Below are 13,433 nucleotides of genomic sequence, written 5' to 3' on the forward strand. Positions count from 1 at the left end.
TGAGTGAGAACATGCGGTGTTTGGTTTTCTGTTCCTGTGCTAGTTTGCTGTATATCCACTTTTTAGAAACAGAAGCAGGCTGAGAGAGATGAAGTATCCCACTGCTACAGTTTGATGAATGGTTGTGCCCCATCCAAAATTCATGTTGAAACTTAATGCTCCCGGCAATGTAACAGTATGAAGAGGTGGGGCTTTTAGGAGGTGATTAGGCCATGAGGGCTCTGCCCTCATGGAGGGAATTGGCCCCTTATAAAAGCGCTGGAGAGAACTAGGTAGGCTCCTTTCTACCTTTCCATCTCTTCTGCCATGTGAGGACACAGCATCTGTCCCTTTTTTGCCCTTCTGCCTTTCCCCAGGTGAGGACACAGCATTTGTTTCTTCTGCAACATGAGGACGCAGGAAGAAGGCATTCACCAGACACCAAATGCTGGCACCTTCATCTTGGACTTCCTGGCCACCAGAACTGTAAGTATAACTTCCTAGTATGTATATATTATTCAGTCTACGGCATTTTGTTATAGCAGTGCGAATGGACTAGGATATGCATGGAAAGGGAAATACATTACCCTTGGTTCTGAGAAGTGCAAGGAACAGGCGAAGATGTAACCATGGGTAAGACATCATGCAATGGTCATCCCACCAACAATTAAATTCGACAATCAGAAAGAAGAAGACTCTAAGGATTCTATGTAAAATTTATAAATAAGAAGTAAGGAAAACACTTAGGGAACTTTGAGATGAATAGTTTTATAAATGAATATACCCCAGAAAGCCTGGAAACGACTAAAACCTTATTATTAGGTTGGCGCAAAAGTAATTGTGGTTTTTGCCATTACTTTTAATAGCATCCTAATGCACAAGTGTGTTGAAGACCACATGTGGGGAGCCCTTGGTAAGAAGCCCAGCTTGCCAGATTGGTGGAAAAGTCAAGGGGGTTAGAGTGGGGAAAATGAGATCTTTTCTATATGGAACTATAGCTCAAGAGAAGAGAACAGAGAACCTGCAAGGTCAGACGAAAACTTACAAGAAGATGTCCTCAAAAGACTCTGATAAGCACCTTGCCAGGGATCAAAGCCAAAGAAATGAACATAATCACAGACTGCTGGCACTGGAATGCCCTGCAAGACTTGTGTGTGCACTCCCTCTATTTCACAAATGGAGAAACTGACTTTTCAAAAGTGGAAGGGGCTCGCTTTAGGACACATGGGAGAAGCAAAGCCAGGAATAGAACCTGGGTGTCCTGCACTTCATTCAGTGCCTCAAAAGAAGGGAAGAAGTAAGCCAGGGAAGCCAGCCAATAGAACTACTTGCTGGTCATGTTGCAAAAGGTCTGTTCAGGGACAAAAGGGAGATACAAGAGAGTCTTAACATATTCCGAGCCATGCTCTTTATTCCCAAGTTGTCTTTTGGAGGAGGCAATTTGGAGGGCTAAATGAAATGGTGGTGAATGTGCATGGTGTTCCAAGTCTAGCTGACTAAACAAATGGATGCTGATGAATCATCAGGACCAGATGGCATCTATCCAAATTTTAGGTAAAATTGTGTAACAGTTGACCAAAGCATATAGCCTGTCATTCCAAATAGCTATTATGCCAAATAGCTATTGTACCATGAGCCTGGCAGATTGGCAATGAGTCTCCTCTCCATGAGAAGAATTTGTAAAGGGGGCCCAAGGAACTTCAGGCTGGTAGGATCACTGAACATGTTAGGCAAGTGTAAAGCATTGGGGACAAGGCATCACTTTTCCTCTCAATTAAATTAACCACCATTTGTCTAATGTTTTACAGTTTATAAAGAACTTAGTGTTAATCATGCCTAACAAATTGACTAGAATTCTTTTACAGGATAAATGTGTATGTGGACAAAGGGAAACCATGGATGTAATCTATTTAGATTTTGAAAAGGCCCTTGACAAGATCCCACGCCAAACACTGTTTTAACAAGTTAAGTCACCATGGAATTGTGGAGTAGTGCTTTGAAATGGATAGAAAAGTGGCTTATAGTCAGGGAAGCACAAGTAGGAATAAGCATAGACTTTTCTAGAGAAGTATGAACAGTGGTATGTCTCAGGGATCAGTGCTGGGACCAGTCAACGTTTTGGTAAGTTGTCTGGGCAACCTTTAGATGACCACAACTTTTACAGGTAACAAAATGCAAAGCTGACTTTGATCCTTTTATAGTTGTATTGATGATCAGAGAAAAAAGAGTCAGAGTAGGCTTGTTCAAGGAGTGGCCTCTGAAACCAGACTTCTTGGCTCTGAATCCTGACTCTGCCCTTCGTGAATGTGACTTTAAGCAAGTCACTCCACCTCCTCCAGCATAATTTTTTAATTATTATACTTTAAGTTCTAGGGTACATGTGCACAACATACAGGTTTATTACATATGTATACATGTGCCATGTTGGTGTGCTGTACCCATTAACTTGTCATTTACATTAGGTATATCTCCTAACGCTATCCCTCCCCCCTCCCACCACCCCACGACAGGCCCCAGTGTGTGATATTCCCCGTCCTGTGTCTAAGTGTTCTCATTGTTCAATTCCTACCTATGAGTGAGAACACCTCCAGCATAAATTTTATCATCTGTAAAGTGAGAATAGTAATGACCCCTACCTCATAGTGGTATTGTGAAAATGATATGAGACAATGCATGCCAAGCCCTGGCACAGTGTTTAGAGCATAGTAAGTGTCCAATGAACATTAGCTTCTCTTATTTTTACTTTTCATGTTTATTCAACATTCTTCTAATAGGTTGCCAGGCTCTGAGTGGTCACTTTATGTCCTATGGAACCTTGGAGCTATTGTAGACTGTTTCATGAAAGCACTGGCAGAATTCATTTTAGTAATGAATTCAGAGGACAGAGGTAACTATGGACTGAGATGGCTATGAAAGATTTCATGGAGAGAAACTAACAATTATGGAACACCTAGTATATGCCAGATACTTGCCTAGATGCTTTATAAATGTTCCCCCTTGATTTAATAGTCCTATGAAGCTGGCGTTATGATCCCCATTTAATGGATGACAGAATGGAGACATAGAGAGGAGGCTAAGAAACTTGTCCCAGGGCATGCTTGCTCATAAGTAGAGCAAGAATTTAAATAAACATTTGTCCTACCCCAAGACCTATTTTCTTTTCACTGCATCACACTTGAATTGCACCTTGAAGGATGGGTAAAATTTAAGATGAAAGAAAAAAAGGTAGATCTATATAGAAATAAAATGGGCAGGCCTGGCACTGGGGCTTATGCCTGTAATCTCAGCACTTTGGGAGGCCGAGGCAGGCAGGGATCACACGAGGTCAGGAGTTCGAGACCAGCCTGGCCAACATGGCAAAACCCTGTCTCTACTGAAAATACAAAAATTAGCTGGGCATGGTTGTGTGCACCTGTAATCCCAGCTACTCAGGAGGCTGAGGCAGGAAAATTGCTTGAACCCGGGAGACAGAGGTTTCAGTGAGCCAAGATTGTGTCACTGCAATCCAGCCTGGGCAACACAGTGAGTGAGCTCTGTCTCAAAAAAGTTAAAAAAAAAAAAAAAGAAAGAAAGAAATAAACATGGGCAGTAGTGTGAAAATAGAAACAAGAACAGTATGTTTATGGGGTTCATGGGGCATGAATATGGCTGTTCTTACCAAAGTGGAGGGAACTTATGGGGGCTAGTGGTGGGGAATGAAGCCAGAAGGGTAGTTGAGGCTAGACCAGAAGGCCCTCAGAACTCTGCTAAGGAGTCTTAGCTTTATCCTCAAGGCATGAAGGCAGCTGAGCTGCGGAGAAAGTATAAGTTGCCTTCAAAAGATTAACCAGGTAGCTATGCAAGATGAATTTGATGGAATCTTCTGCTTGGGTCTCAAATTCTTTGTCCTCTAATCTACTAGCCTAAGGCTCTCAATACTCCTGCCTGAGCCTAGAAGCCTGGAGACCACCTAGGATGTGTTTGCAATAGTATGTGCAGGAGGGTGTGAAGGCGGAATAGAAAGGAAGGATTGGGCTGGGCACGGTAACTCACGCCTGTAATCCCAGCAGGCTGAGATTTGGGAGGCTGAGGTGGGTGGATCACCTGAGGTCAGGGGTTTGAGACCAGCCTGACCAACATGGAGAAACCCCGTCTCTACTAAAAATACAAAAAACTAGTTGGGTGTGGTGGTGCACACCTGTAATCCCAGCTACTTGGGAGGCTGAGGCAAGAAAATTGCTTGAGCCTGGGAGGTGGAGGTTGCAGCGAGCTGAGACTGCCCCATTGCACTCCAGCCTGGGCAACAAGGGCCAAACTCCATCTCAAAAAAAAAAAAAAAAAAAAAAGAAGTATCAACAGAAGCAGAATAAATTATAAATTACAACGAAAGAATCAACAGGGACTGGGGGCCTAACTGCATATAAGGGCAAGGGAGAAGAAAGAAGCAAAGATGGCTTTAGGTTTAAGCCTCCGTGATCAGGAGAATGATGGTCAGTTGATAAATCTGACTTGTGACACATCACGTTGGGGGTGGTGGTGGTGAAGTCAGAAATGATTAATAAGCAGCTGGAGATGTGGGATGGTAGCTCAGGAGATCAGTTGAGACTCGTGGTAATGACTTTATGTAAGTTATTTCCCACAGTGTTATAATAGTTAAAGAATGTTCATTGTAGGATTATCGACAACAGCCAAGAGGTGGAAGCAATCTACATGTCCATTGATGGATGAATGGATAAAGAAATTGTGGTACATACATACAATGGAATATTACTCAGCCTTAAAAAGAAGGAAATCTTGTTAGATGCTACAACATGGATGAACCTTGAGAAAATTATGCTAAGTGAAATAAACCAGTCACAGAAGGACAAATACTGCATGATTCCACCATATATGAGTTATCTAAAGTAGTCACAGAAGCAGAAAGTAAAATGGTTGTTGCTAAGGGCTGGGGGAGGGAAAAATAAGGAGTTGCTGTTCAATGGACATAGAGTTTCAGTCACACAAGATGAAAATGTTCAGAGATCTGTTGAACAACAATGTGCATATAATTAACAATATTGTACTGTACATGTAAAAGTTTGTTAAGAGGGCAGATACCATGTTAGATTTTTGTTTACCCTAATAAAAAATAAATACACAAATCATAAAAAAAAGTTGAGGCCAGCCATGGTGGCTCACACCTATAAATCCCAGCACTTTGGGAAGCTGAGGTAAGAGAATCACTTGAGTCCAAGAGTTCGAGGCTGCAGTGAGGTGTGAACGTGTCATTGCACTCCAGCCTGGGGGACAGAGGGAGATCCTATCTCAAAAAAGAAGAAAAAGTTGAAAGAGGGAGAGTAGATAAGATCTGCATTCTCTCTGGAGAAGAGAGAAAAGATGGAGGCTTAAGAAGGGACATCCGGATAATAGCCAGTTTCAGGTAGGATTAGGAAGAAGAACTAAGAAGGAAAGAGGCTGCCAGAGAAATAGGAACATTTAGCATCTCAGAGGCCATGGGTGATACGGTTTTAAGGAGAAGGCTGTGCACTGCAGAAGAAAGAGAATGGCACTGGAAGTCTCAAGACCCGAGGTAGATTTCTGGTTCTTCCATATAGAGCAATCTCATTTCTTCTCTGAGACCTGGTTTTATTATCTGTAAAATCGAAGAACACCTATCCACATGAAAGTACTCTAAACTGTGATATGGGATACAAATGTTAGGAATTTTTGTTGTTGTTTTGCCTCCTTGACCCCAGCAGTACTATATTACTTTTTTCTATTGCTTTTGTTGTTTAGTTATTATTATTTTTTTTAAATTGAGACAGACTCTGGCTCTGTCTCCCAGGCTGGAGCACAGTGGCACAATCTCAGATCACTACAACCACTGCCTCCTGGACTCAAGCAATCCTCCCAAGTAGCTGGGACAATAGGCGTACCACCACACTCTGCTAAGTTTTGTATTTTTGTAGAGATGGGATTTCATCATGTTGCCCAGGTTGGTCTGGAACTGCTGGGCTCAAGCGATTCTCTCACCTGTGCCTCCTAAATTGCTGGGATAACAGGCATGAACCACCGTGCCCTACCACTCTTGTCTTTATGTAGGTCTTCAGTTATGTGCCATAGCCTATCTATGTTAGACTACTTGTGAGAAAACAAAATAGACATAACGTCCTAAGAAAAGAGGCTCAGCTAATGGCTCTTCCTTTGAAAGTTATCCCACCATTGGTTTTCAGAAGACTTCCAAGGTTGCATTTCTTTTTGTTTGTTTGTTTGTTTGTTTTTAACTTTTGTTTTAAGTTCAGGGGTACATGTCTAGGTTTGTTATATAGGTAAACTTGTGTCATGGGGGTTTATTGTACAGGTTATTTCATCATGCATTTGCATTTCTTATTATGCATTTCTTTTTATAAATGAGAAGAACCAAGGAAAACTCCAATGAGAAACAGAGCCAAGTGATTAGGTCAGTTCATTTTAAATAATGAAAAACAGGAAGTTACCCTTTTAATCTACCAAAGGTTGGAAATGGTGGGAGGAAAAGAAAGAGGCTACTTGAAAACTTCACTTTCTAGAGCTTGTATAGTCTTTCCTTGAAGAGTTGATGAGATGCGTGTTACAGGGAATGTAAGGGAATTGCAGAAAGCAGGTTCAATTTATTTTTAATTCCTGAGCATCACCATTTTTAGATTACATTTGGGTCAGCACTAATCAGTTACCTGCAAGGAAGCGGAGCTGATTCTTCACTTTCATCATTCCATCACCAGAGCCTCCAATGCACTCATCTTCATCATCACCACAGTCTCCACTTTCAAACCCTTCCTCATCCAGGTTTTTATCCAGAACTCTACCTTTGGGCACAGACATGGTTCTCAGGAGCTGAAAGAAAACAACCAGGAATGCATCAGCTCTTCATATTTCTCAGGTAGGTCTGCACAATGTGTTATTAACAGGAGGCATTAAAAATGTTCAAGGAATTACACAGAAGCTTTAAAAAATCACTTTCAAATTTAAGTAGGTGTAAACTGCTTATACTCTTTAGAGATTCATACTTCTGAACCTTTCCACAGTATTTGATGTCATGGTCTACTCCTTGACTCTACTTACATCATGCAGTAGCCAGAGTGTATATTGCATTAGATCTTCTCATACCACGGTATTTAAGCTCCTGAAAGTCTCCACGATACAACTCACTCATGAGGAACTTAAGACATGATAAGGCAAAGCTAAGAGGACACCAAGACCAGGAAAGATCCCGATGGAAGCCCCCAATAACCAAATTTACAGTCGCTAAATTAAAACCACAAAGTGCTTCCTACCGAATGAGGAGAATAGCAGTGCCATTTTACACACATGTACAATAACTACTTATAATCAATCATCATGAATATATATGCCTTGATCACTAGAAAAATTGTTCAATATTCTCCTCTCCCACAATTCCAGTAAGATGCTTTTAAATTTAGTTTGCTTTTTGTAGATAATATGCACACTAAGAGACATGTTTGTTTCACTCTGCAGTGTCTGGCTTTTCAGTCACATGGCCAATGCATTACTAATTTAACGGGACTCCTACCTTTCAAAAGTCTCTACACTGACCCAAAGACCCAGCGCACCGCATGAAGGGTCCCCAAGGGCCGTTGTCAGATTCCATCTTATTTTTCCTCGCCATCTCTCTCCAAGTCTTCATTCTCATATTCTATTTTTGTCCTGGCTTCTTCCCCATCACCCATTTCTCATCCTAAATCTTAGACCCAACCCCTACTTTTAAAAGACAGCCAACAAAAGATTCTGGATATACAGAAACTGAGATTTTTGTGATTGTGGAAGAGGTATCCAGAAAGAAAAACTGCTGCAAACACAAGCTGGGGTTTCTGTGGTTTCCATCGTCCCTATGTTTATGTCACGGCTAAGTATACTTTTATGCTCTCCACCTGTGATTTAGCTGCCACCCTGAGATCTACTTGGAAAGAGCTACATACTACAGAGAAATGTGATTCTGCAGGTGGTTTTTACGTTTTTATTTTTATTTTTTAGCAAAGAAAGGAAAGCCCCAAAGAGGTTTTTGTTTTTGTTTTTCTCTGGCCAACAACCTCTAATGGTATTGGAGAAGCCAATCTACCAACTGTCTCCCACTCCAGCACCATGTTCACCCTGACACTTCCTCTGCTGCTCATCATACACAACTACATTTATTATATATAAATACAGGCTAAGATGAGCTAGATTAGTGGTTCTCAAACTTCTTGGTCTCAGGACTCCTTTATACTTACTGAGAACCATAGAGAACTTTTGTTTATACGAGTTATATCTATCAACATTTGCCATCTTAGAAATTATAACTGAGAAATTTAAAAATATTTATTTGATAGCTTCTGTAAACATGAATGAACAACAAGAATGAACAAGAATGAACCCATGATGTGACATAAACATTTTTTTTTGACACAGGGTCTGGATCCATCACCCAGGTGGGAGTGCGGTGGCATGATCATGGCTCACTGCAGCCTCGACCTCCCAGGCTTAAGCAATCCTCCCACCTCAGTTTCCTAAGTAGCTGGGACTGCAGGTGTGTGACACCATTCTCAATTTTTTTTTTTTTTTTTTTTACTTTTTGTAGAGGCGAGGTCTCACTACGTTGCCCTGGCTAGAACATAAACAGTTTTGAATGACAAACATATTTTCCCAGACATAAGATAATTCGCAGGAAGAGTGGCACTATTTAACAGTTTTATAAATCTCTTTGATGTCTAGCTTAATATAAGATAGCTGGATTATCAAATCTGCTTCTCCACTCAATCTGCTGTGATATATGGTTTTGGTTGAAACATCTGCAGTTAATGCAACCTCCCACAGATATGTCGTGGGAAAAGAGAGAAGTATTTTAGCAGACTTTTCAGATAATTGTGGAGATTTTTCTTTGATACTACATAAAAACTCAACAAGTAGTTGCAATGTAGAATATGAAACTATATAAATAAATATTTCATGTCCTGTTACATTTAAATCCATTGGTATGTTTTGAACTTTGAACATGCATTTTACTCATTTTGTGTCATCATCCATGGGTCATCTGGAAAATACTGGCTCACTAAGCAATGCGGATCTTCCCAATGTCAACACCTTTCATTATATGATATAAAAAATCACATTCGTTAATATTATCGCCAATCTCATCTGAAAAGTCTTTAAGTTTTGGGAAGCTCTCAAGCTCACAGTGGCAGGTAAAACTTTAAAACAACTTTTGGTGTTCTATTGAAAGCCTGAATTTTATTATTGGCAATAAATACTGCTAGTTGTTTTCCCTGAACTGACAGGCTCTCTTTGTTCCTTTCCAAGAAAATGTCTAGCAAGTATTCAAGTCTGCATAACTATAGTTTGTCAGTCATTCTCTCAAGTAAAAATGAAACAGAAAGCTCACAGCTCAAATTTCTCACAAGTGCCTTTTCTTGAGATGCACACTGACATGGTTTACTGTGTAAATACTTTAAGTGTACTTCCCATTTTATAACACAGAATCTTTTAAAAGTGCAAGAGATGAGGTTTAATAAAATTGGTAAATTTTTACAGATTCAGCAACGATATCCTTAAGTGAAACTGCCCTTTATTTTTCTGCAAGTACACACCAGTGAAGAATACAATGACTACTAGTACATTTCGGTGCTATTGGCTTAATTCATCCTGTGGTGTCTTGATTCATATTGTGGCATTGAAGAGTTGTACTTGCCACCGCTTTTGAACCATTGGTGCAAATATCAACACAGGGGGAAAGACAAATAATATCTTAGTACTGTTGTGCAAGTAGTTTTAACCTTGTGGATCCCTGGATTTCTTGAATTCCCAGGATCCATAAACCATTGTTTGAGAGCTGCTTATCCAGCCTATAACATCACTTCAGTTTCACCAAAACCCCCAACGCCCTCCTTTACCATTATGTCTTATGAGAAATTTGCTTTCAACATAAGCATTTTTATGTTAATTTTCAAGAATGCATCCTTTGTGTACATCATGGAATACCTGAATGATAATTTTTTACAAAAGCAGAATTTATGTTTAGATATAGATTAGTGAACTTGCTATTTCTCAAGCACGTCTTGCATCTGTCCCTTTCATTAACACCTTCAGTACACATTCATTGAGAATGTACTATGAGCTGTTCTTCATTTGGGTCTGTTCAAAGCCCTCCATACTTTCAAGCCAAGTTCTAATGCCATGTCATTAATAAAGTTTTCCTGGTAGACAGTCATTATAGCTCTCCCTCTCCCTCTCCCTCTTCTACCACTGTTCCCTTTATCTGTACCTCCTAAATGCCACTTTCTGTATGCAATCTGGTATTATTTGTACATATGACTTCTCTCTACCACCATTCTATGAGCTGCCCAGGGGTTTAATCTTATATATCTTTGAACCCCAGAGCATTTAAGGCAGTGTCTAGCACATAGTAGGCACTCAATATATGTGTTATTGAACTGAAGCAAAATGAAGTGTTACGGTATCTTTAATTCTTTAAAAGCTATTTCCACAACCTTATGAAAAAGGAGAAAGTCAAGGTCCAGATTAATTATAGAAGAAGAATTTGTGAATGAATAGCTAAACATTTTTAGAGGACCTTGGCTAAGACCTGTAGCTAATCTTTGAGAGGCCATTTCCAACCTGTGTGCAATCCCCCCACTATTCTTGAGTAGCTCAGTTTAAAACAAAGTGCAATTAAACAAAAACCCTTTAAAACTTTGTCAGTGAAGTTACTTCTTTAGGTATTAAATCATTCCCATTCTGGTGACAAATTCAGCGTGGAAGAAGGATTACAGTAGACTTTTAAGCCATTTTACACAGACAGCCGCTGATAAACCTAACCGTCACACATTAACAAAACAAACCCAAACCTAGAAATCTATTGTTAATGCAAAAATCTTAAAGAAGAGACTGAAACTCCAGAGTGTTGAAAGAAGGGTAATGGGTCAGAGAGGAGGAATTGCCAGCAAGGAGTGGATTTAGCACAGCCTGGAATTTGGCCCAGAAATCCAATTGCCTAATTACAATTCACAATATTGACCTTTTTGTTCCCTCTCTCAGTCTTTCAGACTGAACATTCACTTTATGAAAAGAAAATTATGAGGGACTTGCACACAAAAGGAGGTAACTTTAGGGGCCTAATGCTTTTTATTAACTGCCATTTTCAAAGGACACTGTCCTGTTAGGTTTTTAAAAGCCAAGGCATACAATAATGATTATCAATGTAAACTATCATATTAAAACTTACATCTGAGTATTTCATTCCACTATCCCCATAGACATTCTGTTAACCTGACACTTCTGCTGTGCATTACTTTGCATACAGAGGGCACCTTAGTGGAAGTGCACAAGGCCCTTCACATTCCAGCTTTTTCTACAGCCACTACTGTCTGTGCAACTCTGTTTTAGCCACTGAGACTACCACAGTTGCCTAAGCATACAATCAACTTTCTTTTAGAATCTAATATTTTAAATATGCAAGTATCAAATATAGAAAAGTGAAAGGAAAAAGAAACAAGGAAGAAAACCCCTAATTCCCAAACTTAAATAAACAATGTTTGTGTTTTCAAAGGTCAGCACTTTTTAATGCTTGTTTTTCAATTGAACTTGTATTTGGGAAGCAGATTGACTTGAGCTAGAATACTACTTTTTCCACTTATTAAAATTGTATTTTCAGACAAGCTGCTTAATCTCCCTAAACCTCAGTGTCCTCATCTATAAAATGAGGGAAATAATGCCTGCCTCACAGAATTGTTATAATAAGTAAATGTGATAAACGTCATACTTTACATGGGATAATGCATCTATCCATTAAGGGATCTATCAATATTTACTTAACCATTTTCCTAATATTGAATATTTGTATTGTTTCCTGTTATTCTGCTTTTATAAACAAAAATGTAATCATCAGGAACATTCACATAACTCTTTCCATATTTTGGATTATTTCCTTAGTAAGGATACTGGGTCAAAGGGTATGTACATACTTACACATTAAGGGAGTGATTCTCTAAATTCCATAAGAATCACCAGGATGCTTATTAAAAACTTAGCCATGCTAAACTCTTATACATGTTGATAGTAATGTAAATTAGCACAAGCATTATGGAAAACAATATGGAGGTTTCTCAAAAAACTAAAAATAGAACTACTCTATGGTCCAGTAATCCCACTACTGGGTATTTATTCAAAGGAAAAGAAATGAGCATATTGAAGAGATATCAGCACCCCCATGTTTATTGCAGCACTAGTCACAATAGCCAAGATTTGGAATCAATCTGTAATGTCCATCAACAGATGAATGGATGAAGAAAATGTGGTACATATACACAATGGAATAATATTTGGCCATAATAAATAATGAAATCCTGTCATTTGAGGCCAGATGGATGAGCCTGGAGGACATTATGTTAAGTGAAATAAGTCAGGCGTAGAAAGATAAGTACCCCACATTCTCGCTCGTATGTAGGAGCTAAAAAAAAGTTGTGCTAATAGAAGTAGAGAATAGTGGTTACTAGAGTCTGGGAAGGGTAGAATAGGGAGAAATTGGTCAATAGATACAAAATTACAGCTAGATAGGAGGAATTCGTTCTAGTGTTCTATAACAGGGTCCCCACACTGCAGGAGGTGAGTAGCAAGTGAGCACCTGACTTCCGCCTTCTATCAGATCAGCAGCAGCATTAGATTCTCATAGGAATGGGAGCCCTATTGTGAACTACATATGCAAAGGATCTAGGTGGCACTCCTTATGAGAATCTAATGCCTGATGATCTGAGGTGGAACAGTTTCATTCCGAAACCATCACACCCCTGGTCCGTGGCAAAATTGTCTTCTATGAAACTGGTCCCTGGTGCCAAAAAGGTTGGGGACCACTGTTCTATACTACTGTAAGATGCATATGGTTAATAATAATTTATTGTATATTTTCTAAAAGCTAGAAGAGAGGATTTGAATGTCCACAACACAAATAATAAATGTTTGAGGTGATATGCTAATTACTCTGATTTAATCATGGCACATTGTATACATGTATTGAAATATCACTGTGTCCCATAAATTCATACAATTATGTGTCAACCAAAAATAAAAGGAAAAAATAAAGAATTAAACATTTTTTAAGTTGAAAGACATTTTGTAGGAAAAAGAAAAATATCTAAGATAATATGTATTGTAGAAGTAATATTTAAATAACAAGTAATTCAATGTGTAGCCATAATTCCCCCAAACACCTAACAGAAACATAAGTTTTTTAGTGTACAAACAGTCTTGATGGTTTACATTTTTGTGTTGATATTGAGCTCTTGGCAATCATTCAATCTTTTCTTTCCCTATAATATCCAGGTCAGCAATTTTGACAAAATAAAAATAAATTGTGATTTTCAAAAAAATAAAAAGGTAAAAGTTAAAGAAAAAAAAAAGACATGCTCCCTGGCCCAATTCACTCACATAGTTTCTGATTTGGTGAATCTGGGATGGAGCACACAGATCTG

General features: G+C 39.1%; 1 protein-coding gene across 5 annotated transcripts in view; it reads right to left on the reverse strand.

Annotated features, from left to right (window-relative positions):
- Positions 1–13,433, reverse strand: part of GPC3 (glypican 3) — a 456,076-nt gene that overhangs the window by 55,928 nt on the left and 386,715 nt on the right. For all 5 annotated transcript variants that reach the window (XM_025371938.1, XM_025371941.1, XM_025371942.1 and 2 more), the window contains one exon: positions 6,651–6,810. In XM_025371938.1, the coding sequence (XP_025227723.1) occupies positions 6,651–6,810 (160 nt within the window). The remainder of the gene's footprint in view (positions 1–6,650; positions 6,811–13,433) is intronic.

This window comes from Theropithecus gelada, chromosome X (genome assembly GCF_003255815.1).
Source record: "Theropithecus gelada isolate Dixy chromosome X, Tgel_1.0, whole genome shotgun sequence".
NCBI classification, from domain to species: domain Eukaryota; kingdom Metazoa; phylum Chordata; class Mammalia; order Primates; family Cercopithecidae; genus Theropithecus; species Theropithecus gelada.